The sequence below is a fragment of the Cladophialophora immunda genome (assembly GCF_000835495.1).
Source record: "Cladophialophora immunda strain CBS 83496 unplaced genomic scaffold supercont1.1, whole genome shotgun sequence".
In the NCBI taxonomy this organism is placed as follows: Eukaryota; Fungi; Ascomycota; class Eurotiomycetes; order Chaetothyriales; family Herpotrichiellaceae; genus Cladophialophora; species Cladophialophora immunda.
In genome coordinates, this window is record NW_015622541.1 from 1,762,580 (window position 1) to 1,786,521 (window position 23,942).

General features: G+C 52.8%; 8 protein-coding genes across 9 annotated transcripts; 3 read left to right on the top strand and 5 right to left on the bottom strand.

The window, feature by feature from the left end:
- Nucleotides 1–210: 210 nt before the first annotated feature.
- Nucleotides 211–6,766, top strand: PV07_00502 (uncharacterized protein). Its single transcript, XM_016386960.1, has 3 exons — nucleotides 211–939; nucleotides 1,001–1,324; nucleotides 1,373–6,766. The coding sequence occupies exons 1-3, from the start codon at nucleotides 729–731 to the stop codon at nucleotides 6,142–6,144; spliced, it is 5,307 nt and encodes a 1,768-aa protein (XP_016253888.1). The 5' UTR covers nucleotides 211–728; the 3' UTR covers nucleotides 6,145–6,766.
- Nucleotides 6,767–6,860: 94 nt separating this feature from the next.
- Nucleotides 6,861–10,346, bottom strand: PV07_00503. Of its 2 annotated transcripts, XM_016386961.1 has the most exons (5): nucleotides 10,152–10,346; nucleotides 9,745–10,106; nucleotides 9,214–9,322; nucleotides 9,072–9,157; nucleotides 6,861–9,015 (listed from the first exon to the last, which is right to left on the bottom strand). In XM_016386961.1, the coding sequence occupies exons 2-5, from the start codon at nucleotides 9,971–9,973 to the stop codon at nucleotides 8,015–8,017; spliced, it is 1,425 nt and encodes a 474-aa protein (XP_016253889.1). In that variant the 5' UTR covers nucleotides 9,974–10,106; nucleotides 10,152–10,346; the 3' UTR covers nucleotides 6,861–8,014. The 2 variants fall into 2 exon arrangements, with proteins under 2 accessions (XP_016253889.1, XP_016253890.1); XM_016386962.1 differs by having other exon boundaries at nucleotides 9,214–10,106.
- PV07_00504 (uncharacterized protein) lies at nucleotides 9,900–12,095 on the top strand. The gene is made up of 2 exons (XM_016386963.1): nucleotides 9,900–10,114; nucleotides 10,161–12,095. The coding sequence occupies exon 2, from the start codon at nucleotides 10,858–10,860 to the stop codon at nucleotides 11,812–11,814; it is 957 nt and encodes a 318-aa protein (XP_016253891.1). The 5' UTR covers nucleotides 9,900–10,114; nucleotides 10,161–10,857; the 3' UTR covers nucleotides 11,815–12,095.
- Nucleotides 11,949–13,084, bottom strand: PV07_00505 (uncharacterized protein). Its single transcript, XM_016386964.1, has one exon. It carries the CDS (start codon nucleotides 12,700–12,702, stop codon nucleotides 12,118–12,120), a length of 585 nt encoding a protein of 194 aa, XP_016253892.1. The 5' UTR covers nucleotides 12,703–13,084; the 3' UTR covers nucleotides 11,949–12,117.
- A 110-nt stretch (nucleotides 13,085–13,194) lies between these two features.
- Nucleotides 13,195–16,940, bottom strand: PV07_00506 (uncharacterized protein). The gene is made up of 3 exons (XM_016386965.1): nucleotides 16,412–16,940; nucleotides 13,896–16,358; nucleotides 13,195–13,842 (listed from the first exon to the last, which is right to left on the bottom strand). Exons 1-3 carry the CDS (start codon nucleotides 16,690–16,692, stop codon nucleotides 13,734–13,736), a joined length of 2,853 nt encoding a protein of 950 aa, XP_016253893.1. The 5' UTR covers nucleotides 16,693–16,940; the 3' UTR covers nucleotides 13,195–13,733.
- Nucleotides 16,941–18,078: 1,138 nt separating this feature from the next.
- On the bottom strand, nucleotides 18,079–20,076 carry PV07_00507 (uncharacterized protein). Its single transcript, XM_016386966.1, has 4 exons — nucleotides 19,829–20,076; nucleotides 19,544–19,778; nucleotides 18,959–19,487; nucleotides 18,079–18,898 (listed from the first exon to the last, which is right to left on the bottom strand). The coding sequence occupies exons 1-4, from the start codon at nucleotides 19,886–19,888 to the stop codon at nucleotides 18,286–18,288; spliced, it is 1,437 nt and encodes a 478-aa protein (XP_016253894.1). The 5' UTR covers nucleotides 19,889–20,076; the 3' UTR covers nucleotides 18,079–18,285.
- A 117-nt stretch (nucleotides 20,077–20,193) lies between these two features.
- Nucleotides 20,194–22,941, top strand: PV07_00508 (uncharacterized protein). Its single transcript, XM_016386967.1, has 2 exons — nucleotides 20,194–20,495; nucleotides 20,545–22,941. Exons 1-2 carry the CDS (start codon nucleotides 20,360–20,362, stop codon nucleotides 22,905–22,907), a joined length of 2,499 nt encoding a protein of 832 aa, XP_016253895.1. The 5' UTR covers nucleotides 20,194–20,359; the 3' UTR covers nucleotides 22,908–22,941.
- Nucleotides 22,160–23,805, bottom strand: PV07_00509 (uncharacterized protein). The gene has a single exon (XM_016386968.1). It carries the CDS (start codon nucleotides 23,725–23,727, stop codon nucleotides 23,011–23,013), a length of 717 nt encoding a protein of 238 aa, XP_016253896.1. The 5' UTR covers nucleotides 23,728–23,805; the 3' UTR covers nucleotides 22,160–23,010.
- Nucleotides 23,806–23,942: the final 137 nt, after the last annotated feature.

Sequence of the window (23,942 nt, forward strand, 5' to 3'; positions counted from 1 at the left end):
CGTTGCTAAATAAACCGCGCCCACTCTAGCCTCATCCACTAGCTGGCTTCCGCGCTGGCCGGAGATTAAGTCTGCCAATTGCTGCCACTTTTTGGGTAAACTAGGTACCTGAAGCCTTGCCTGGGTAGGAGCCGGCTTAACCAGTTAGGGGATCCCACAACGCGAGATGGCCGCGCATGAACCCTCCTCGCCTCGACTTTTTTGACAACTCCTGACTGCTCTTTTCACACGCGAGTGCGACCTTTTCCCTCTCTGTTTACTCGAATGGTTCCCTCTCCCCAGCTGTATCGCATCTGCGGTTGCTCTTGACACTGTCCGGCCAACATTGTTGAACCTGGTTGACCGACAACTCGAGAAAAAAGTGTGGCTATCAGGCCTGATCTATCCGCCCGGCCCTCTCCGACTGTCACTCCTGGCTACCTTCGACCGTCCAAAAAAACAGACCGTTGACCCGCCTAACCTTGAGCCCACCCATACCTGCCACAGCCTGTCGAGTCCTGAGGTGAAAGATTGTTAAGCTTTCACCGACACCCTCCTACGACTTCTTCCGTGTGGAATATTTTGGTTCTGGAACCCTGAAAATCGGAGCTTAATGGTGACAACAACGCGTCCCCGTCGGCCAGAAATCTCAAGGTGTTGGGTTCTTTGACACACGTTGTTCGGTCCCGTTGCCGGGGTAGGAACGATCGCGCCGTTTGCCCAATATCACAAGAGAAGCGCATACCAGAATGGTCTCTTCCCCTCCAGCCTCTCCTGACGGCGCGCGTCAGATGCGACCTCAGAGCATATACTCTGCATCGTCGCCGGATCCTCTCCAGAAAAATCGGCCCCAGAGCGTGGCTGGTCGCCCTCCCAGAAGCAATAGTCGTATGAGCCAGAGCAGCAATCACATTGGAAGCAGAGCCTCGGATGAGGATGTCAAAACTTCGGTCAAAGTTGGTAAGTCTACCATTGCTGATACAAAATGAATGCAGAGAAGGAGACTAATAACGCTGCGAAGTGGTCCGAGTTCGCCCCCCTCTAGGCCCTTCAGATCCCGGATTCGACCTTATTCCACAAAGGTTCCAGCGGTCGATGGTCCAAGTTAATACAAATACCAGCCTTGCCGTTGAGTCACCCCAGGGACGGAAGATTTTCATTTTCGACCGTGTGTTTGGTGAGGATACCACTCAGAATGCCGTGTGGGAATACTTGCAAGACAGCGTCGATTCGTTCTTGCAGGGCTACAACGTGTCTTTGCTCGCCTACGGCCAGTCTGGTGCCGGCAAAAGTTATACTATGGGCACATCAGGTCCTGCAGAACAGTTCGATAACTCTTTGAAAGGTGAGAACTCTCTAGCCAGCGCTGAACTCGCTTAACACATTGTGATAGGCGTTATTCCTCGCGCAGCGCATCACTTATTTGAAAGTCTCAACGGCGGTCCTGCCCACAGCAGACACAATTCCGGTCTCAAAACTCCAACCAGATATTCAGTCACAAGCTTGAATCAGGTTATGCAAACATCCAAATCATTCATTGACAGAGGATGGGATATGTCGGTGACATATGTTGAGATTTACAACGAACAACCGCGAGATTTGCTCCTCCCAGAAGACGCGCCTTTTACCGAGAGAGCCAATGTGCAGATTCGCGAGGATCCTCGTGGCCGGATATTTGTAGAAGGCCTCAATTCAGTCCGCGTGTCCTCTATGGAGGAACTCATGCGAGTTTTAAACCATGGATCTGCTATTCGGCAGACTGACGCAACGGCCATCAACGCACGTTCTTCTCGTTCTCACGCCGTCTTCACAATTAACCTGCGACAAACAAAAGCACATGGTTTCCCTCCGGCAAAAGACAAACGAATATCAGTGCCAGTTGATCAATTATCCGGAGGTGATGCACCTATGACGGTCGAGAGCAAGCTCCATTTTGTCGACTTGGCAGGTAGTGAACGACTTAAGAATACTGGAGCCACTGGCGACCGTGCGAGGGAAGGGATTTCAATCAATGCTGGACTGGCGAGTCTAGGCAAAGTGATTTCTCAGCTGTCATCAAGAACACCAGGGACGTATGTGTCGTACAGAGATTCCAAATTGACACGGATGCTGCAAGACTCGCTAGGCGGGAATGCAATTACATATATGATTGCCTGCGTGACGCCCGCGGAATTCCACCTCAGCGAGACACTGAACACGGTGCAGTATGCTCAGCGGGCTAGAAACATTCAAAGCAAACCCAAGATCCAACAAGTTGATGATGGAGCAGACAAGCAAGCTGTGATTGAACGACTGCGCACCGAAATTGCGTTCCTAAGGCAGCAGATCCGAAGCGCCGAATCCAACGACCGCCGACCGGGTATGATGTCTGAGCGTGGAGATCGACCCAACGAACGCGAAAACGAATTACAGAATCAGTTACTGGACATCCAGGAAAGCTACAATGCCCTCAGTCAGAGACACGCGAAATTGGTCTCGGAGTTGACCAAAAGCACCGAGCCTGTTGATCAAGTCAGTATTGTCGGAGAAAGTGCAGTGGATCGCTTGAAACGGTCGCAGGCCAATCAAGCAATGATTGAGCAAGTGGTCATGGAATACGAAAAGACAATCCAAAGTCTCGAGAACAATCTTTCAAACACACGGTCGTCCCTCGCCAACACCGAAAGCAATCTACTCGAAAAAGAGACGAAATGTGCTTTCGTTGAGACAGTCAATCAGCAATTAAATGCTAGAGTCCAGAAACTGATGGACCGAGAGTCGAATACCGAACAATATCTCCATGACCTAGAGGCAAGGCTCGATGACCAAAGTTCAGGAGGCGAAAAGAATGATGCTATCATCACAGATCTGCGGAAGGAGATTTCGCGGATTAGAGAAAGCGAGACAAACGCTGAAGATTATATCTGTACTCTGGAGGAGCGGCTAGCCGAGGCGGATCAAGACATGGAGATTATGCAACGCGAGATTGAGAAACTCCAACACCTGGTTGAACGTCAACGCAGTCTCGGCAAACTGGACAATCTGTTGTACGAGCTCGACCATATCCAAGACAAAGACGGAAAGGCCAAAGCTGCAAATCCACATACAAATGGAGTCGTCGAGGAGCATGAGAAAGACCTCCAAACGGCCGAGGCGACCGAACTACCGACCCAAGAAGACGGGGAACTGGATGAGCGCGTGGAAGATCTGCCGGAAGAATTGCCTGCGGAAAGTGACCAAGCGGGTCTCGAAAAGCTCGAGACGGCCGTCGCTCAACAGGAGGGTCTCAAAGCTGAGCCTGATCAGGAGCCTCTTCCAAGTCCCGCGCAGTCGAAGTTCGTCACTGAGAAGTTTGAGGCTGTCAGTCAAGAGTTGTTTGACCTCCGACTGGAGCATGAATCAACGGTTAATGAATTGGATCTACTTTCGGCCAAATACCAAGAAGCACTTCGAGCTCTGGCGGAGATGCATGAGTCAATTGATCAGGAACGCCAAAGTACAATGTCTCCGCAGGAAGATGGCGCTAATGAAAGCACTCAAGATCAATCTTTTTTGGAGGAGGTCGAGGAGACGCAGGAAGACGAGGATGGTCAGCATTTGCCATCCTCGCGATCGCTCTCCTCGGAATTGTCCATGGCTGGGGAATCATCGACTTCAACCGATACCGACATCACGCCGGTCTCTAAGACCACTCAGTCTGTGGAGGTCCAATTGCAAGAGGTTGAAAGGTTGCAAAATCTTCTGGCGGAACACGAACGGAACATGAAAGATGTTACTGATCAGTATCACCAACTCCAGGCCGATCACAAGGAAGCTTTGACCACTGTGGAACGCCTGAAGTCGCAGATCAAGCAGACCAGGCCTGCATCGCCTGGTACTCCGGGAATGCTGAGACGCATGACTTCACAAACCGGAACTGGGGTAGATCGAGGCCAGCGATCAGTTACCTCTCTTCGAACGCTGCTAGCCGAAGAGTTCGAGTCGAAGCCTGATCGTATGGAAACCGCGGAAGTGCATCTCTCCTCTGCGAACACCGAACTTCAAGCACGCTTGGAACGAATCCAAGCCCTGGAAGCGGAAGTCAAGACTGCAAAGAAAGAAATGGAAGTAAAGTCGACCATAATTTCCGGCTTAACCAGAGAAAGGACCAGCATCAAAGCGGGATCTCCTGTCGACCTTAATATGGTGTCTCAATTGAGAGATCAGATCATCCAAAAAGAGACAGAGTTAAAATCCCTACATGAGGGCTATGCTCGCCGTGAACAAGACCTTCAAGAAGAAATCCAGAGATTGCATGATGAAAAGGTCAACCTGCAGTCAGCTCCATCGACGACCGAAAACGAGGAGAAGATCAATGCTCTGAATCAGCAAATAGAGGAATTAAAGTCGAAGCTCGAGGCAGCGCAGCAAGCGGTTGAGGAGTCCGAAAGAAACTATACGCGGACGAAGTCTGAATTGGAAGTGGCTTTGGCAAGCATTGCCACTCTGAAAGCTCAGCAAGCAGCCGGAGAAGGGGATGATGCTTCTAGCCGGGCTGCTGCTGCCAGCGCAATGCAGACTGAGCGTGATAACTACGAAGAACTTATCAACAGCCTGAAGCAGCAACTGGAAGAACAACAAAAACTCAATGCGGAACACTCAGCGAAGAACTCGGAACTTCGTCAACTCCATGCCGCTCTCAGCAAGGATTACGACGCCCATGCTGATATGGTGAGATCTCAGCAGCAAGAAATCGCCACGCTGAAGGCAGAGATTACAGAGCTCGAACGAAAGGTCAAGTTCGCAGAAGCGCAAGTTGAAACGACCAAGCAGAATCTGAAGACTCTTCGCGAAGCTCATGGCAATGAGGTTGAGGAGATGAAGTTGGCTCATGCTGGTGCACTGGCCGGCTACGATGATCAAATCTCTGACATAACGACGAAGCATGCGAAGCTCGAAGCGACCTACAAGGCAGATCTTGAGCATGCCTTATCAACCGTACAGAAAATCGTTTCCAATGCTCAAGCAGCACTTGGCCACCCAACTACCGCAGATATGCTTGCAAGTCATATTCAAGATCTGGTAGAGGAGAAACGTCATGTCGCGGAGGCCAATGTTCGACTGACTGGCACCAACGCGGAACTTGAACGGCAGCTAGACGGCAGACAGAGCTTGCTCGAGTTAGAAGAGGAGCTCGCAAATGCCAATCTCAAGATCAGCAATTACCAGGATACCATCCGAAGCCTTGCGAACGAGGTCGGAAATCACGAAGAAACGATCCGCGAGAAGGAGAACCTGCTAAAGAAGGCAGAAGCAAATCTCCAGGCAGTCGAATCGGAAAAGGCGAAGAAGTTGGTGATTATCGAAGAACTTGAGCAGCAGTTGCAGAATAGCTTTGACCAACATCACAACCGACTCTCCGTCATCCAGGCACAAGGCAATCAAGCTCTGATTGAAGCCCAGCAACGTATTGCTAGTCTGGAGAAGGATCTCAATCAACGCATCTCCGTCAACGAGGCTGGATCCGACAACGGCTCCCGCACCAACACAATGAAGTCACAACATCGTCCTCAGTCGCCGCCAGGTGAAGGGGTCCCCCGCTCCAACTCAATGACTTCGAATCTGAGGAAATCCGCGTCCATTGCATCCTTACCGTCACCACCTCCGGCCATTCCCCTTCCTCCTCTACCCGCTATTCCTGGAAACCTTCAAGTCACATCTCCGACACCGGCTTCTAGCAACCCCTCACCACCTCAATCTCGCCATGCGTCCAAGGAAGTTGCGCTCCCCGTAACCCCCGTGTCTGGCACTGTAGTGTCGACCAATTCCCGGGATCGACGCCAGTCTGCGCTGATTGAGGAACAAGAAAACCGGTTGAGGACTATTGAGAAACACCTCCACGCGGAGAAACAACTGACGGCGACATTGGAAGAAGCGCTTGTGGATCTTGAGACGCAATCCAACAAATTACGGGTTGACGCCGAGTCCTGGAAGAAGAAGGCGTGGGCAATGGAAGAAGAACTTTCCGGGCTCAAAAAGGAGAGGAGATCCGAGAGACTGAGTGTGCAGGCGGTGGAGGAAGAGGTCAAGAAGAGGAGAGAGGCCGAGGCGGCTAGGGCGCAACTCGAGGAGAGAATGAGGCTGTTGACGGTGGGCAAGGACGGAAAGACGAAGAAACGAAAAGGAAGTTCGTTGAATTGTTTCTAAGCTGGAGCGAGCGAGCATTAGATGGGGGTCAGCATCACACACACATCTTTGAGGAATTTTGATTTTGTTTGGCGAATTGGGCCCGATGAAGCTGGCTGGCTGGTGGCAAGTTTTGATGTGTTACGCGAGGCATTCTCTCCCTCATTTTTCTTCCCTTTTGTTGGGTCGGATATGCTCGAGCAATCTGAAAACTAAGCGAGTTCAGCTGGGCGAATGGAGTAATGTTTTTGGGGACGGGGGGTTCGCAAAAGGGGAATCCGGCAAGAGATGAAGGATGAAAGAGAGAGAGAGAGGGAGGGAGAGGGAGGGAGAGGGAGAGTATTTGTCGTTGGGAGATGCGATGCTCCACGCCCATCCGCCCATCCATCCATCCATTCACTCGACTTTTGATTTTCCTTGTGTTTATTTGATTGTTGGATTCTCGCTGGCTGCTTGCCGCCAACCAATCAACCAACCAATCAACCAACCAACCCATTGTCAATATGGTATGTACACATAATGATGAGCTCAGGAGATGTTTGCTTTTTTCTGCCCTGCCCACCAGAATGAGAAGGTTTCCCTGTCAGGCCAGCGGGCGGGAGGGCTGGGCTGGGGGTCATGGCGTGAAGGACATAGAGCAGAGCAGAGTAGAGCAGCGCAGCGCAGCGCAGTACATACAGCATAGCACCGCACAGTACCGCACATAGAAAGAAAGAACGAGAACGAGAATGTGAATGTTGAACCAAACCTGAACATATGCAGTTTCTCCCAACAAGTCATGCAAATGGACCTAGCAAAAACTCCAAAGCAGCTCGTGGCTATTCGAGTCGGGGAACGCAGGAGAGAGGGAAGGGTTATTAGACACGGGTTGTTAGGACGTGGACGAGTTGAGGGAAGAAGGAGGCAAGGGAAGAAGGGACAGCTGAACAAAAGAAGATCCTGCCGGCTTCTTCGCTCGTCCTTCTTTGGCAGGTTGCGGCAAAAGTGCAAGGAATGAAGATTCTTCTTCCGTTTGCTGGCAGTTAGTTGATGCCTGCCATTTGTTTTGCCCTTTTCGATATCGAGAGCTTTCCTGCACTTGACCTAATATCTGACTGGTTGACTGAGTGAGGCGAACCCAAGTATGCCCATAATTCCACCTCATTCTTTGATCGGTTCGATCCCGCCGTGTATTCATCCATCGATCAAAGCAAGGCCGTTGGCTGCTCCAACCGTAAAATTCTTCTGCCCAGTTTCGACAAAGGGTTCCTTGTTGGGAAGAAAAGGCGTAATCGCGTGCCCAAGGTCTCGATCTCGAGCCTCGCCAGTCCGAGCCAAACCATTTCACTCATCAGGGGGCATGCTAAATGTCCTCCTATCTTAACCCTCATCCGCAGCCGTGCCCGTTTAGCGAGTTGAACGCCAATCCCCATCATCAAAATGCCCTTAGAGACATAAATCAATAACGCAAAACATAGTCTTTCTTGCGCGCAGCAGGGGGTATCATCGAAACATGTTGAATATCGTCAAGACGTAACCCGCGCCGTCATGAATTCTTTTTTGGTAAGAGACAAGGAAAAGGAAAAGCAGACAAGTCTTTCGCTTTCTGTGAGCACCACATAGCCGGCTATTTGGGGCAATCGGTTTTGCCCCAGAAATTGCCATCCTCTTCAAATGTAGTCAAAGAACAAAGACAGCCGAAGAAGATTTTCGACCCTGAGTCTGTTGAAAACCAGGAAATCGAAAAAAATCCTTCGCCGTCCCTCTAGCTCGGGAGAAAAAAGTGACACCTGCTCTCTCCCGTGGATATTTACTCCAACAGAAAAACCCAATGCGATTAGATGGAACGCCGATGTTTCGTGATTCTTGCCATGATTTTCAGTGGTTGGCACGGAAAAACAAACAAGGAAATCTAGAACTTCAGGGGCTTGGCCTGTTCCCAGGTAAAGGTCTGGTCGGTGAAATGACCGTTCTTGGCAGTTCGGAAGTAAATGGGGTTGGTAAGGTTGAGCTCCTTGACGATGACACCTGGTCTGAGGTCAAAGTTCTTGTGGATAATGTCAACAAGCTCAGCACTGGATTTGGTGCTGGTGCCGTAGGTCTCGACAAATAGGGAGAGTGGCTCAGCAACACCAATGGCATAGGAGAGTTGGACCAAGCAACGACGGGCGAGACCTGCGGCAACGAGCGATTTGGCGATCCAGCGGGCGAGGTAGGCGGCCGAGCGGTCGACTTTGCTATAGTCCTTGCCGGAAAAGGCACCACCACCGTGAGCTCCCCAGCCACCGTAGGTATCGACGATGATCTTGCGGCCGGTGAGGCCAGCGTCGCCCTGGGGACCGCCGATAATGAAGAGACCGGATGGTTGGATATGGTAGATGGTCTTGTCGTCGAGGTATTTGGCGGGGATGACTTTCTTGATGATCTTCTCCAGAATCTCCTTTCGGAGGTCTTCGGTGGAGATGTCCTCAGAGTGTTGAGCCGAAATGACGACAGTATCAACTCTCAAGGGCTTGACAGCACCTCCATCATGAGCATATTCCACCGTGACTTGAGTCTTGGTGTCTGGTCGTAGCCAGGGAAGTTCACCAGACTTGCGGGCATTGGTCATGGCGGCGTTGAGTTTGTGAGCGAGCTGAATGGTCAGCGGCAAGAGCTCAGGCGTCTCGTCGGTGGCATAGCCAAACATAATGCCCTGGTCACCGGCACCCAACTTTTCTAGTGCCTCGTCATAGTGCAGACCCTGGGCAATGTCGGGAGATTGCTCTTCGATGGCGACGAGAACGTTGCAGGTCTTGTAATCGAATCCTTTGTCTGAGCTGTCGTATCCAATCTCCTTGATGGCATTACGGACAATCTTTTGATAGTCGAGGTGGGCCTTGCTCGTGATCTCACCAAAGACCATGATCATGCCTGTAAAATGTTAGGGGAATAGGAAGCGCGGTTTGGTGGGAGAAGAGATGGCGCACCAGTCTTCGTGGCAGTCTCGCAAGCCACCTTCGACAGAGGGTCGACTGCGAGGCAGGCATCGAGGATCGCATCTGAAACTTGGTCGCTGTGAATTCATGTCAGTCTCGACCCGTTGCGGACAGAGAACAAGGAGGGCCGTACGCAATCTTGTCAGGATGACCCTCACCGACAGACTCGGAGGTGAAGAGGAAGGTGTCGCCCTTGGACACTCCGTTGGCAAGACCGGTCATTGTGGCGGTAGTCGTCGTGACTGGAGAGAGCGGGGGTTAGGCAAAGGTCAGAGAAAGAGAGTGCGTTTGTGTGCGGGTGTAGTGACAGATTGTCTCGAAAGAATGCGGAGGGAGGATAAGTAAAGGACGGCACGCCGAGTCCTTTTCCTTTGGCTTTTGGGAGGATATGTGCTTGGGGGAGCAAAGAGGAAGGGTAGCCCGGTCGAGGGAGAGAGTGTGAGAGTGTCGGTTAAGGAGATGAGATCGAGGGAATGGTAGAAGGGAGGACTAGTATTAAATCATAGGCAAAAGGGAAAAACTTGGGAGTGGGGGATGGATGCGTTTCCGGCGAGCCTGAGACGGAGAAACGGTGAGGAGAAAAAAAATCCAGCAGGGCGATGTCGTTATCACACCAAACGGAATCCACCCACAAGCCAGAGGTTAAGCCAAGGGACCAACCCACCTTGACCGGCATCGGCAGAGTTTGGCCTGGAAATCATGTCCCTGGACGTGGCTATGGGCTCCAGCTGCAGCCCCAGCAGCCCCGGCAGTCCCAATAGTCGCTCTCGGGGCACTAGGTACAGCACAAAGCCCACTAGGCACACAGCCAACGACAGTCCCAGGTGGCCCCATGCCGGCACTCTGTTTCCCCTTCTCCTCTGCGCTGGTTGCTGCTGTTGCTGGGACGGCATCCTTTCTCTCTTCTCGGGCGGTGAGCAACGCTTTCTTTCCTGGCTCTCGAGGCCTTTGGGAGATTTGATTCGCCTCTCGTCTCGTCGGCGTTCGAGTGGACTTGGGGAGGGAGAATTGCGCAATCGTCCCCGACTTCAAAGGTCAGTCTCTTTCTGTTCTCCCCCTCACTAAACTGACTGTGGATAGGTATCCTATTACTCGTCCCGAGAAAAAGTTTCCGACTGGACGACTGCAAGGGCCCGTACAGGCTGAAAGGCGGTGGCAGAAATATCGTCGTCTATAATTTTTGCGGCCTTTTCCCTCGTATACGTGACGACGGAGATGATGAAGCAACACGGAAGAAGGAAAAGAGAACCAAAACACAACAACGAGTTCAACAGCCCCAAGTTCTCTGTCTGTCTTAAGACTGCAAACTCGAAGATTGTCACTCCAGCCTGCGGGACGCTAACGCCTTTGGGAAACATCTGTGGTATGAGAGTGGCATGAGGTCCGACAGAAAGCCATCCAGTGAGACAGGCTCTGCACAGAGATTCACACTCTTGACCTTGCTACGTCACTACCGAATCCTCTCCTAGTTCCATCACGTCGAGAGAGGAGGAGAAGGAGGAGTAGACAAAGGGGAAGAGACACCTAGTGGTGAAAGGCAGGAGGACTTCATCAACGTCCACGAACGGTTCTACATCCATCAACGCGAAAGGCCCGACTGAGCACTGTTGAATCTGGGAACGCATATACGTGCAATCGCCCCGCGCCAACATCGTGAATCTCTTCTTTTTCACACAGAACTCTTGTCTCATCTTCTGCGCCAATTGCCCCTCGAGTTCAGCTCATCCACCATCACAAACCGACAGACTCCGAAAAGCACAAGGAAAGCTAAGAAGACATGTCGAAATTCGGTGTCCTCGTCACCGGTCCCGCTGGGGCCGGCAAAACAACCTTCTGTACCGCCCTCATCACCCATCTCCACCACAGCCGCCGTTCCGCCTTCTACGTGAATCTGGATCCGGCGGCCACCGACCTCAGCTACACTCCCGACCTGGACATCCGGGACCTGATCTCGCTTGAGGACGTCATGGAAGAGCCGCTCTCCCTAGGCCCCAACGGCGGGTTGATCTACTGCTTTGAATTCCTCCTGCAGAATCTCGACTGGCTGGCCGAGGCCATCGACCCCCTGACAGAAGAGTACCTGATCATTTTCGACCTCCCGGGCCAGATCGAACTGTACACCCACATCCCCCTGTTGCCGGAGCTGGTCCGGTACCTCTCGCGCATGGGTCCGCTGAACATCTCGCTGTGCGCGGCGTATCTCCTCGAGGCGACCTTTGTGGTCGACAAGGCCAAGTTCTTCGCCGGCACCCTCTCCGCCATGAGCGCCATGGTCATGCTGGAACTGCCCCACGTCAACATCCTCTCCAAGATGGACCTGGTCAAGGACCAAGTCCCCAAGCGCGAGCTGCGCCGCTTCATCGACCCGGACGCCAACCTCCTCGACCAGGAGGACACCGGCCGCGAACTCCTGCCCAGCGCCAGCGCCAGCGCCGGCTCCGGCTTCGGCGGCCCGACGGGAATAGGAGCGCCAGAGTACACCGCATTGGACGTCGGCAATCCGCACGAAGTCGACAACATTATGTCTGGAGGATCGTTCAAGCAGCTCAACCGCGCCGTCGCCCGCCTGATCGACGATTTCAGCATGGTGTCCTTTCTGCAGCTGGATGTCAACGATGAGGAAAACGTCGGTGATGTGTTGAGCTACATTGACGACGCCATTCAGTTCCACGAGGCGCAGGAACCGAGAGACCCCAAGGAACCCGAGTTGGAGGACGCCCCCTGGGAGGACTGATTGGAGAATGTGCCCGGAAACGGGTTGTGAGCATGAATGAGGCACTACTCACCCCAGTCGGGTTTCTCGGAGGAGGGGTCCATTACAACGAAGAAACTAAAAGCATCTTTTCAGCGTCGGCGTTGGCTGGTCGGCTTGGGGCTGGTTGTGCATGTCAAGGTCACGATCGGGAAGAGTAGAACAGATACCCAGAAATGAATTTTGTACCATCGCGAAGTGGATTCCCCTCCATTACACCAATGCTGTTTTCAAACAAGACCTTTTTCCCCAATATACAACCCGTGAGGAAATCGAACTTCATGCTCATGTCCACCCATAGCTACTTTTCCCCTTCGGCTTGCCTCGCCCGACAGGGACTTGTTGTCTTCCACCTCCATACGCACCCCAGGGGTTCTGATTCTGACCCTGACCCCGTGCGCCGTATCCATGTTGTGACCCGCCCCCCGCATACCACCCCGTCCGGTTGTCGGTCCCGTCGCCCGCGGCGTTCATGACTTTATCCTCGACGAACCCCCAGACCAGGCCGACGAGCCACTCGGCGTCGGCCAGGGCCTTGTGCCACCCGTACCGGTTGACGTAGAAGACGCAGTTGAGCAGCACGAGCACCAGGGCGAGCTTCACCAGCAGGATCGCCCAGCCGATGACCGAGCGGCGGATGTAGTCGGCGATCTTCAGCGCGAGGTAGACGGCGAGGAGGAAGGCGGCCAGCGACACGATGTCGCCATTGGACGCGGCCGAGGCGACCGACATGGCCACGGGCGACAGGTGGTTGGACAGCGACTGCACGGGTTCAGGCAGGCGCGGGAGGATGTACGCGCTGTAGAGGTCCGCGAGGTGCCAGATGAAGGATGGCAAGGGAGGAGGCGGTGATGGCGGGGCCGAGGGCATCGCACAGCTTTGGCAGGTTGATGTTGGAAGCGGCTTTGGAAATGTTCGTTCAGTGGGCGAGTTCTGAGGGCGCAGGTGAGGTGGGTAGGAGAGGCAGACGGACCACGCCGTATCTTTTATACCAAGGGTAGTAGTAGTGAGAAGGCAGGTTTCTGATATTTAGATTGGTGAGTCTCGTATGTCTCTCAAGCGCCGAATACCGCGTCTGTATTTGTATCACTCATGGTAGGTGGTTGAAGCCAGTTGTCATGTTAAGACATTAGGATTTGAATTCCTGCTTGTGTCGATGGCTGCAGACAAGTCTCATGGGTTCCTTCGGCGAAGACAGATCCGTGGCCACAATGTCGAGGATGTGTGGAGAGGAGGATTGAATGAGGCCAAAGAATATCAGCAACGGGCATGTGAAGGAGGCTTGGACAATCGCGGGGAAGGTCGTTGCGTGGCTGGAGCAGCCTTTCGACGTCTCCGCCCGCAGGTTGCTATTTACTCCGTATTAATATACCTCAATTGATATTCCGGCAACTTGGACATTTATCGTGATCAATAAACGACTCGAAGGTTCGAACAGAACAGAGATATCGACATTCATTTGCCTTGTTCTTATATGTACGTCCCTTGCCTCATGGTCCGACTGAACATCCCACGGGTTTCAGGCAACAAACGTCCAAGATCTCGCTATCCAAGCCCAATGCTCTTTCTCCATCTCGTGGAGCTGTAATTAGTATACTTTTGTGCTTTTGTACAAGGCGCTCCGTCTCAGCAGCGACTTCAACTGCCATCTCAACTCCAGGCAACACCCAGAACCCAACGTCTAATGACTGGAGCTCCCGAACCGGCCAAATGTTCACTGTGCAACCAAAGGACATCAAATTCATCAAACCAAAAGGACAATAATGCACATGGCCCCCAACCCTTCGCTCAATATGTGATTCGTCCCATTAATATGCAATACGATGGGGAACAAAAAAGAAAACAGCTGCTTAGCCATCTCTATGCGACTCTTCTGGTGAGGATGCATGGGAGACAGGCCATTAATAATCCGAGGCGTAGTTAAAGTCGTCGTTGAGAAGCGTCTGTACTTTCTCTCGTTCCGCGGCGATGGCAGCTTCGAGCCGTCGCGTTTGGCGAAGTGCTTCGTCCCTGTTGATATGAATCAGCAAACAACCCTAAACTTTCGATTTGATGGGTCTCACCTTTCCGATTCCAGCTCAGCAACTCCCATCTGAGCCGTGTTCATACGTCCAACTACTTCTCCCATCTCCTTTTCTGCTTCCGAGAGGGCTTTCTCCAGCTCAGCCACCTTATTTTCCAGATATTCAGTCTTCAGTGCCTGTTGCAATGCAATGCCAGGGCCTGAAGTCGTCTGGTTGATACGGGGGCTCTTTTTAGAGTTTGCAAACATTGGCGACATTGGGGACCGGGGCGCTGGGCTCAAGTATCCTGGTGTCTTGTGCCCAGATTTCGTGCGCATCAGCTGGATATTGTGGCTCGCTCTGAGCACACGCACTTCCTCCTCGTGCTTCATGACGGCGGTCTCCGATTGCATTTGAGCGACGGTGATAACGTCTTCTAATTTGCGAAGCTTGGTTTGGAGTTCGTTGATTTGTTCAGCCGATGCTTGTTGATTCTGTTCACCCTTCTCCACGGCGGTTTTAAGTCGGTTCCTCAATGCGCCATTGGCTTGCATTTGCTTTCTGACTTGCGCGGCCAACGACTCAGACCTTTGTGCAGACATTTCCAATTCGGTGGCAAGATCCTGCTCGTGCTTCAATGAGCCAAGCGATTCCTGCTGTCGGGCTTGGTCTCGCTGTTGTTCCAGTTGACGCAAGGCCTGCTCAAGTGTAGAGGAGAGGACCTCTGGTGCGCTCTCGTCACGGGCTTGTAAGAGCGTCTGTAAACTAGCGGTTTCCTGCTTGCTCCGGTCGAGGTCCATTTTCAATCCCGACAGTCCTTTCTCACACTGCCACTTTTGTTCAAGAGCGTCGTCCGCCCTTTTACGAAGGAGATTGATCTCCGAACGCAGGGTCCGAACTTCCCGTTCATAACCTCCCTTTTTGGGCCCGTGTAAGGAAGCAGCTCGATCGCGTTCGGCTTCGGTGAGATTGAGACGCTTCTCAAACAGTCGCCTTTGTGCCTCTTGTCTTCTTAACAAATACTTCACAGTTGAGTGCAAGGCGTTTCTTTGTTCTGTGACATCCTTCAGCTGATCGGCAAGTGATTGCTGACTCTCTGGAGCAGTGCGATTAACCACAGAGTTTGACCTTGATAGCGAATTCGATCGGTTTGGCGTAGCTCTAGAGTTTGACCTATTCAAAATGGTATTTGACCTTTGTAGGCCGTTCCCACGACCTGGAAGCGTGGAAGTTCTTGGTGATTCAACGATCTCGCCTTCTTCCGCAATCGACTGAAACTGCATGTTCATCGCACGGGCACTCTGAAGGGCATTGTTTTCGTCTCGGAGACTCTGCAGTTCCTGCTGCATCCGTGTAAAATCGTAGTCTGATTTCTGTGATTCGGACAAGCTCGTTTCGAGTCCCTCGATCTGTGAGCGAAGTTGAGGTACTACCTCATCCCGCAGGTTGTCTCTTTCGTTCCGGTGGTGTTCCAAATCGACGCGAAGAGCCGTCAGCAAGTCTTCAAAATTCTCCTTGATCTGCCTTTCTTCCATCAGCCGCCTTCTGGCGTCTTCGAGCGCCACTTCCAACTCCTTGGCCCTCGCGGTAATGTCCGCAGATTCGTTGTTGTCTCGACGGGACAGGGAGAGCTTCTGCTCCAGGATCTGTATATGGGATTCCAATGCCTGCCGGCTTGACCTTTCGTTTTGCCATTTTTGCGACATTTCGACCTTGAGCTGCGCTCGAAGCTGCTCCGACTCTCTTTTGATCCTCTGGATCTCTTCCTTCGGGTTTCCTTCACTCGTCGACGGCCTTATTGAACTCGTGCCAGAATCTGAAAAATAATCACTGGTGCGATCAGTTTCCCTGTTGATATTAGCGCCCTCTGTCTGGAGCTGTTCGACCAGGTCCTCTAGATCCATCTCTCTTTTGATAGAATTAGCAAGTTCTGTGCTAATGTCGCGGAGTTCGGCCTCGAGCTTGGAGATTCGGTTGCCATCGTTGTTGACCAACGTCTGAGCGTACGTGCTTCCATCAAAGTCAATCGAGTCTTGAGAAGAGGGCTGTGATGTTGAAGGCCTCGGGACAGCCGAAGGGAATGGGTATCCTTGTGAGGAATGTGCTGAAGCGTGCGGCGAAGGGCCATAGGGTGATGGCAGAGGGGACTTCCTATCCGAAATGTCTGTGACTGAGGATTCGGTGCTTGGTGAGGCGGCGGGTTTGCGGCTGAAGAATGAGGTAAACTTGCTACCTGGAGTCTGAGGTTTCTTCGCGTCGATCACCGTGAGTGATTTCGTGGATGAGGTCGAGTCCGTCCGCAGAGGCGGAGGCCTCGACCCAGGTTTCAGTCCCATGTCCTCCTCTACAATGACGTTGTCTACCGAGTAACCATTTGATCGTTGTGAGCCTTGCCTGCGCTTTGGCGAACCTGTGACGGCGTCACCGGCAGGTCGGGGGAGGGAAGCGTCTGTGGTTATCTTGTCCGGGTTGTTATCGCTTGTCTCCCTCTGATTGAGGACGGGTGAGGTGATATCAGGATTCCTGTTCGGGTCAGCTGGGAACCTGGGCGTTTGTACGACACGGCGAAAACGTACGTCTGCCTTACAACATCAGAGGGAACTCTCTTTCTCCGTATGGTTTTCGAGGGTGACTCTATCCGCGTCTGAGTCTTCTGTGCCTCGGGTGATGTGAGAACAGGTGAGACGTTAGAAGGGAGAGGTTTTCGGCGGACGGGGGAGGCTGAAGAGAAAGGTTTCAGAGCGGCGGAGATGGTGTTGGAAAGGGAGGGCAGCCGCTGAAGGGGAGGATATTCTTTTGGAGGTGGAGGAGGAGGAGGAGACGCAGAAGCGAAGCTTTGCGCATTATTGTCGTCCATGGTCGATAGTCTTCATGGAGGTGATTGGGGGGAGGTGGTGGTGGATGTTCCAGCTGCCGGTTGCGGACGGGCGGTAGAGAAAGGGAAGGGCGGACTCTCAGACGCTTTGACGCCCGTCTAGAGTAGCGACATAGTTAGGGTCGTCGTTCGAGCATGTAGATCAGCCACATGCAAATAGCAATCCTAGAATGGCAGTGATAGCGCGCCGGTGGAGAGAAAGAAGAAGTGAGAGGATGGTCTAGGAGAGGATCCGCGTGGTTGATGGAGGTGGATGGTGCTCTCAGGTGTTTTCAGAAGCGGAATAGCCCTGCGTTGCTGATCGCCTCCTCATTGGATCCGCCGCAGATTGCCTCAGCTAATTCTCGACAAGCGGCTACTGTCTGGCACACCGTCTCGAGCGTCTCCTGGTTCTGTGCTTGATGAGGGAGAGCAAAGCGAGATTGTTGACTCTCGCTTTTCATTGAAGCGGTTGAGCAAGTGGCTGCGATGCTTGAGCATTGATTGTTTGCGCGGGAAAGTGCAGCTCGGTAAGCACATACAATTCCATCCAACTCGCAGTCTCACGGCCTGCATCCTCTCGACCCTACTCTAAGCTACTCGCACGAAGTAACTCTCCAGGATCTGTGACGCTTCAAGGCTCTCCCACCTCCCGAAATCTACGCCGGAACCTGTCCACCTATCAATTTGCCTCTCTTTTCATCCTTGGTCGAATAATAGAGAGAGACCTTGGTCTACCGCACCCTTCAGCTTCAGCTTCAGCTCAGCTCCAGTCCAGCTCCCATCCTGCCGCCCCTTCTTCGGACCGAGACCAGCTCTTCGTCTTATTCCATCCTGTATGGAGCACAACTATGCCGCGAAGCACTCTCCACATACTGCCCACCGCCCGCGTCTTGCCTTTGCTCGCGAATTCGCGCTGGAAACTTCCTTCGGATTAAGAGTAGGGGATACTTCATGGATATTTTATACCTCGCGTCAGTTGCCCGCAAATCTGTCGATCCCATCTTGGAGTGCATGCATGACTGGGGACACCCACCGCCCGGAGATCTCGAGGACCGACCAGTGGGAGACTTTTCTGGCGAGAGACGCGATCCTTGGCAGGGGGGGATTACCCTTCTCGTGCCAGACATGCCAGCCTAGCTTTTCTGGGTATCGTAGTGTCTCGCTGTCCTTTCTTTTCCCCCAAAACCCTTTTGCAAGGTCAAAATATGGTTTCGGCTGTGGTGGTCGGAATACCAGCTTGGGATCGGCCTGAGGAGTATTCGAGTCGATCACACGGGCAGGAAATGGGATAATAAGTGCACGAACGACACCCGCAGGCCTTTGACGCGTGGAAGATTTCTCCCCAAGCGCAAGATGGAAGCATGTAGTCGGCCCTATACGGAGCACGGAGCACGGAGTTCGGAGTATAATTAAGGGGCCATTGCTTCTAAAAGACCTGTGGAGCGTTCTTTCCTTTCTCTCTTATACAGCAACCAAAAGCAATGCGTCTTTGCCGCCACAAACCACGACTCTAGAGGAATCAATGTCTCGGCCATGATCAACCCGTTTCATGGCCTCAATCAGCGCCGAACTTCGTGCCAAAAGCCCAGCCACTCACTTATCGAACGTGTACCTCATCCAGTCACCTACGGCCTTGAGACTCTCCCACCTCACATTCTCGTCGGGATCGCCCATCAACTCCAGAAGCCGAGCCTTGAGGCCCAGTTTCTCGAGCGCAGTCCGTTGCTCCGGAACATGCTTCACCAAGTTCCCCACGTCATTGCACCCGACGGCCAACACTTGCTTGTCCGACTCCCAGCTCTTAGACAGGATCTCGGCCAGTTTCTTGGGGAGTTCGCCGCTTTTGTCCTCCAGGATCCTGCGTGCGTTTTCACGCCAGAAAGTCGGATTACGATGGGGTGGTGACCAGCGTAGATGGCCAGAATTTACCTCATCAGCGTACTCGTCAAATGTTGTCTGATTCTTTGTGTATTCTTCAAGCATCGTCTTCAACGCCTCCAAATCCTCCAATAAATCGGGATCAGTCAGATGACGACTGCTCAGATTGCTCAGCAGGGTAGGAAGCCTGGCAGTTGTTGCAGTCGCAATCAGCGTCTCCTTATTGGTTGCAAGAAGGTTGTTCAGTGTTGCCAACAGGAGTCGGGTAGTCTTCTCCTTGGGTGACATCCGCAGAAGCTGTGTGTACAGCGGCACAATCTCCTCGTCCCTGGGTAAACGTTAGCCCGAACTCTGCCTCGACCACGCCATGGGAATTGCTCATCCTCACTTTTCAAGACCTTCGCCCACTAGCTCACCCTCGAAGCTGAGCTGCCATATTACCAGTAACACATGGTACATCAATTGCAGGCCTACCCCTTCACCAAATCTCGTGTCATTGCTCCGTATACTAGCGTTGCCACTCCACAGCGTAGAGTCATTGTCTTTTGCAGCTCCAGCGGCTTTTCTCAAGATGTCGAACAAAGGATCGACCGTATCCTGTCTCTGGCTCCAGAATAGTTCTTTTGATCGCTTCGTCCGCAGTAATTGTGACATGTGCTGTACCCCGATATCCTGTAATCCACTGTCTTGATCCTTGACCAATGTGGCCAGGTACGAGTAGACCTGCGGGAGCGCCTCGTCATCTCGCCTAGCTGGGCGTGAGGAGGTCGTTATAGAAATGGCGATAAGATTGACTAGAAATGTGGCGGAGAGGAGGGGGATGGGGTCCTTAGGGTCGTTTCCCTGGTTGAGAAAGGACAGGAAGCTCCTATAGGGTTCAGGGTGCTCTAGAATAGCTTTTGCGAGATCTGGAGCATCTAGTCGGCGTCAGTCAAAGTTGCTGCGCGCCCTGGTAGAGACTGCGATATCGTACCATTGATGAGGTCCGTTGCCAGTACTAGACTGTATTGGATGATGTCGCTACGCTTCGAGGCTTTTTCAAGCACACTGCCACCGTCTGTGCCGCCGATAAGCAGAGCACTGTAGCTGTTCACATCTTTCTCGATTGTCTGTTTCCGCTGCTCTTTCCTGACCTTGTCAACCGATCTGATTCTCTTGAGCTGGTCTTCTGTTAGGTTTCCCGCTCGAACGGCACCGTCCCAGGGTATCTGTTGTATCGTTAGTAATCAGCCTCGAGGGTAGAGGGCAATGCGCTCACAGGACGAGCTCTGATATTGCTCTGGAGGGTGCCGAGATAGCCTGGCGGACTCAGTGACATCTTGCCGACGGGCACAAGCGTAGTTGTGTCTTCTGGGAGATAATCTAGGAGTTTCGGGTCAACCAACAAGGTCCATGAATCTTCGTACGATGACTGTTGATCTCGAAGGTAAAGTTGGGAGAAGATTATTGCCAGCTATTGCGTCAATTCGATGTTGAAGCTCAGATTTCAGGTTGCGGGAAGCTCTTTCTCTCCAGGCTGCTAGCGGGACCCTGGGGCATGACATGCCGCGCTGCGGGACTGCGTTCGCCTATTTCTTTCCCCGTTCGTGGCTCGCAGTCCGAGAACGTTGTCCACACCGTGGACGCGTCAACTTTGTTCAACATTCGACAGTGGTGTTACTGGGCCACATTTCCTGTTCCGCGGCCATGTTATCTCCTTGCTCTTCGGCGATACTATACGTGCTCTTAGACTCTGCATTATAGTCGTTCTAGCCACTGCAGTCGTCCACCAGGTGCTCGGCTGTGGAACATGACCTCCAGATCGGGTTCGAGATGGAATTTCTTACAGCAGGCTGTCGCCTCTGTCGAATCGAGACTGGATGACATCCTCGCTGAAGAGGGCGATCGTCCAAAACGGACGCACACTCCTGCCCACAACAAGAAACGTAAGAAATCCTCACCGAATCCCCCTTCGAATGACTAATGTATTTGTAGCCTCTTCCGACTTGTCTAGAAGCAGCAGCACTGCCTCTGCCTCCAATGATCGGCTCCAGGAACGCCTCGCACGGGCGATGGCAAAGAAAAATGCTAGTCGTACCGAAAGTCCAGTCCCTTCCCAGGAACAATCTTCGAGGCCAGCTTCACGAGGAGGAGATGCCTCGACTCTCCTTTCAGAAATCGCCAAAGTGGAGGATCCGTCCCTTTCGAATTGCGAGGAGACAGATATTGAGCTACGGATTTCCGGTGACGTGGGCGAGAGTGCGAAGCAGAATGTGGGGAGTGACAAATCACCACCAGTGACCACGGCGATGGTTGAGACAGAACGACATAGAATGGCAGCAATAGTCGTGGAACAGCCAGATCTGGACTCAGCACGGCCTTCAGCAGAGCTCCTGAGAGACGGTCAGACCGTGTCGAGCAGGATGTCTGAAGATGCGCAGAGAACCAGCGAAAGCGATGGATCGAAGCCTGATAAGGACGAGACAATGGAAATGCAAGAAGAAATGAATACCTATCTCGAACGCATCGATGCGCTCCGAAGAAACCTTGAAAGACTGGGCCAAGAAGTCGCCGAATCGGCTCAAAAGGCTGCCGACACTGCTAAGCAAGCAGCTGCTTCTGCGGAAGCAGGAAGCTTGGAGCAGAAAATTTCTCAAAAGGATGAGGAAATAGCTGTCCTGATAGAAGAAGGCACCAGATGGTCAAAGACCGAAATGGATCTGCGAAGCACGTTGAAGAAAGTTCGAGCTCAAGCATTGACCACTGCCAAAGAACAGGAAGCTGCAAGACTACGCGCAGACCGGGCTGAACGTGCTCTGAGAGCCATGGAGGACCGTGCTAGGAAAGCTGAAGCTGCAAGCAAGCGTGCGGAGCAAATTATCGCCGCAAATGCCGTGGCGGCAAAGGACGTTGAAGCAATGCGAAAGGAGCGAGATGCATTAAATGCTACCCTAGCGGAAATGAAATCGCAACTTTCCAAAGCCAATTCGCGGGCTGAAGCCGCAGAGAGCAAAGTGCAATCCGAGCAATTGGAGAAGGAAAGGCGGAAAATTGTCGAGCTTCAAGATGATTTAACCGTTGCGAAAGTCGAGCGTGAACTATCTGAGCAGAAACTGCGGAAGGAGATCCAGGACGTACGAAGTGAACTCGAAAAGCAGAAGGAGCATGCGCGCAATATGGAGAGCGAAATGTTGAATGAGCAAGCCGCCCTGGAAAGCAAGCTCGAGTCTTTCCGTGTCCGAGCTGAGGAAGCTTCCTCAACAGATCACGGTCACACACAAGCCAAACTCCTTCGACAGATCGAGATATTACAGACTCAATATACCACCGCGAGTCAGAATTGGCAAGGAATCGAGAGTTCGCTTCTTGGCCGGATCACGAACCTGGAAAAAGAGCGTGATGAGGTCGTGGGAAGAGAGGCAGAGCTGCGGAAGAAGTTGCGAGATGCCACGCTGAAGTTGAAGAACGCGGAAAGGGAGCTGGCTAACACTCAAAGTAACTATGCGGACATGGATAAGTCATTGGCAGATACGAATGAGGAAACAAGGCGGCTACAGCGAAAAGTGAGTCAGCTTGAGACGGACCTGGCAAATGCTTTGAGGGACCTTGAGGAGCAGAAGGGGAATTCGGAGAGGGAGCTGCAACGGAGGATCGACGAGGAAAAATCAAAATGGACTGCCGCTTTGCATATCCAACGCACAGATTCTCCAGCGACGTCGATCCGCAAAAACTCGGGCCTGGGATTCGACATCAATCATCTCATGAGCCCAACGCAGTATGAACGGGGCAGCAGTCGACGGCCCTCTATTATGCCCAACACATACGACTCGAATACCCCGCCTCGTCAACACTCCACCACGTCCTTCCGTGGTCTGGCAAACGGCTCCATTGCAGAAACACCGTCTGTGGTGACGTCCATGGATCCAGATGAGTATTTTGCCAATGTTCCACCCACGCCTATGACCACAAGCCACCACTCCCAGCGTGGAGGCTTGAACGATCTAGTCTCCACCTCCACCATTGGTGCTGGCCCTTCTGTGCAATTGGTCGAGCGAATGTCGGCCAATGTTCGTCGCCTCGAAAGTGAAAAAGCTGCTTCCAAAGACGAGCTCGCCCGCCTCACTGCCCAGCGTGACGAAGCAAGGCAGGAAGTCGTCAGCCTGATGCGCGAGGTCGAGGCGAAGCGGAAGATCGAGGAACGGTTGGAGGCGCTCGAGAAGGAGCATGCCAGTCTCAGTACAAGACACCAGACCACGCTAGAATTGTTGGGGGAGAAGAGCGAGCAGGTAGAAGAGCTGAAGGCCGATATTGTTGATGTGAAGCAGATGTATCGACAGTTGGCGGATACGATGAAATGAGGCCAATTCTGAAAGAATTTTATTTGACCATCTCAAATGCATCCTTTTCCCGCATCGTTTGTTGTGGAGATCTGTTTTTCTTCCATGCTGGGGCTGGTGTGGTTCAGGCAAATTCAATCCCTTCCCTCTCTGCCGCTTTCAAGATATGCGACCTGACCTTGCCATCCGGCGCACAGTCAATCGCCAATCTGCCCTCATGATCCTTTTTATCCGTCTCCGCCCCAGCTTTTAATAGCTCGACAGCCACGTCTCCATGTCCTTCGCTTATCGCATGATGTAGAGGCGTGTGTCCGTCCATGTCCGTGGCGTTGATGGGAGACTTGTTCTCGAGCAGCAGTTTCACGACAGGGACGGATCCCACGGCGGCGGCGCGGTGGAGGGGTAATTGGCCTCGCTTATCCTTGACCCTTGCACTCGCCCCATGTTTCAAAAGGGTTTTGCACACGTCCAGGTTATTCTTTGACACGGCCAGATGTAACGGCGTAACGCCTGTGTTCGTGGCAATCTTGGGGTCGGCGTCTTTGGAGAGAAGGAGCTCGATGATGGGCAGCCCGGAATTGTCTTTAAGAGAGGCAGCGATGGCAAGAGGTGTCCAGCCCGATCCATCTTCAGCGTCCGGGTCAAAGGAGCGCGTGGCTGTGAGGAGTTTGACAATGTCGAGATGAGCGAAGGCAATGGCCCAGTGTAGAGGAAGACGGTTGTCTTGGTCGCCGAGGGCCGCCAGTTTGGGGTTTGCATTGAGGAGAGACTCGACCACTTGTGTCTTGCCTTCTCGGGCGGCTTCGTGTATGGCAAACTTGTTGTCTGTCGACTGTGCCATACTGCGGGCGCCGAGTGGAAGTACCAGGCCGTAGCGTAGAGGGAAATACTAGGGAGCAAGGTTCTGCAGTTCGGATGCTCACCCCGCAATTTGATAGTCGGCGAGCTGGTTAAAAGCGGCATGGTGAGTGAGATTGCAGCGACAAGGCTGGCGGCTTGGCCCTGATTGGGCACCGTCTCGCCCATCCCGCGAGCTGAAAACCTACAAGACCCTTG

Excerpts from the sequence above, each read along its gene's own strand:
- PV07_00502 (XM_016386960.1), top strand. The coding sequence starts at position 729 with ATGGTCTCTTCCCCTCCAGCCTCTCCTGACGGCGCGCGTCAGATGCGA. Across the intron at positions 940-1,000 it reads CAAAACTTCGGTCAAAGTTG|TGGTCCGAGTTCGCCCCCCT; the intron begins GTAAGTCTACCA and ends AACGCTGCGAAG. Across the intron at positions 1,325-1,372 it reads GTTCGATAACTCTTTGAAAG|GCGTTATTCCTCGCGCAGCG; the intron begins GTGAGAACTCTC and ends ACATTGTGATAG.
- PV07_00503 (XM_016386961.1), bottom strand. The coding sequence starts at position 9,973 with ATGCCGTCCCAGCAACAGCAGCAACCAGCGCAGAGGAGAAGGGGAAAC. Across the intron at positions 9,323-9,744 it reads CTCTGCCGATGCCGGTCAAG|TCACGACGACTACCGCCACA; the intron begins GTGGGTTGGTCC and ends CGCTCTCTCCAG. Across the intron at positions 9,158-9,213 it reads GGTCATCCTGACAAGATTGC|CGACCAAGTTTCAGATGCGA; the intron begins GTACGGCCCTCC and ends ATGAATTCACAG.
- PV07_00504 (XM_016386963.1), top strand. The coding sequence starts at position 10,858 with ATGTCGAAATTCGGTGTCCTCGTCACCGGTCCCGCTGGGGCCGGCAAA.
- PV07_00505 (XM_016386964.1), bottom strand. The coding sequence starts at position 12,702 with ATGCCCTCGGCCCCGCCATCACCGCCTCCTCCCTTGCCATCCTTCATC.
- PV07_00506 (XM_016386965.1), bottom strand. The coding sequence starts at position 16,692 with ATGGACGACAATAATGCGCAAAGCTTCGCTTCTGCGTCTCCTCCTCCT. Across the intron at positions 16,359-16,411 it reads TCTGATGTTGTAAGGCAGAC|GAATCCTGATATCACCTCAC; the intron begins GTACGTTTTCGC and ends TGACCCGAACAG. Across the intron at positions 13,843-13,895 it reads GCTGAGCTGGAATCGGAAAG|GGACGAAGCACTTCGCCAAA; the intron begins GTGAGACCCATC and ends TCATATCAACAG.
- PV07_00507 (XM_016386966.1), bottom strand. The coding sequence starts at position 19,888 with ATGTCACTGAGTCCGCCAGGCTATCTCGGCACCCTCCAGAGCAATATC. Across the intron at positions 19,779-19,828 it reads GCAATATCAGAGCTCGTCCT|ATACCCTGGGACGGTGCCGT; the intron begins GTGAGCGCATTG and ends ACGATACAACAG. Across the intron at positions 19,488-19,543 it reads GGCAACGGACCTCATCAATG|ATGCTCCAGATCTCGCAAAA; the intron begins GTACGATATCGC and ends GACGCCGACTAG.
- PV07_00508 (XM_016386967.1), top strand. The coding sequence starts at position 20,360 with ATGACCTCCAGATCGGGTTCGAGATGGAATTTCTTACAGCAGGCTGTC. Across the intron at positions 20,496-20,544 it reads TCCTGCCCACAACAAGAAAC|CCTCTTCCGACTTGTCTAGA; the intron begins GTAAGAAATCCT and ends ATGTATTTGTAG.
- PV07_00509 (XM_016386968.1), bottom strand. The coding sequence starts at position 23,727 with ATGGCACAGTCGACAGACAACAAGTTTGCCATACACGAAGCCGCCCGA.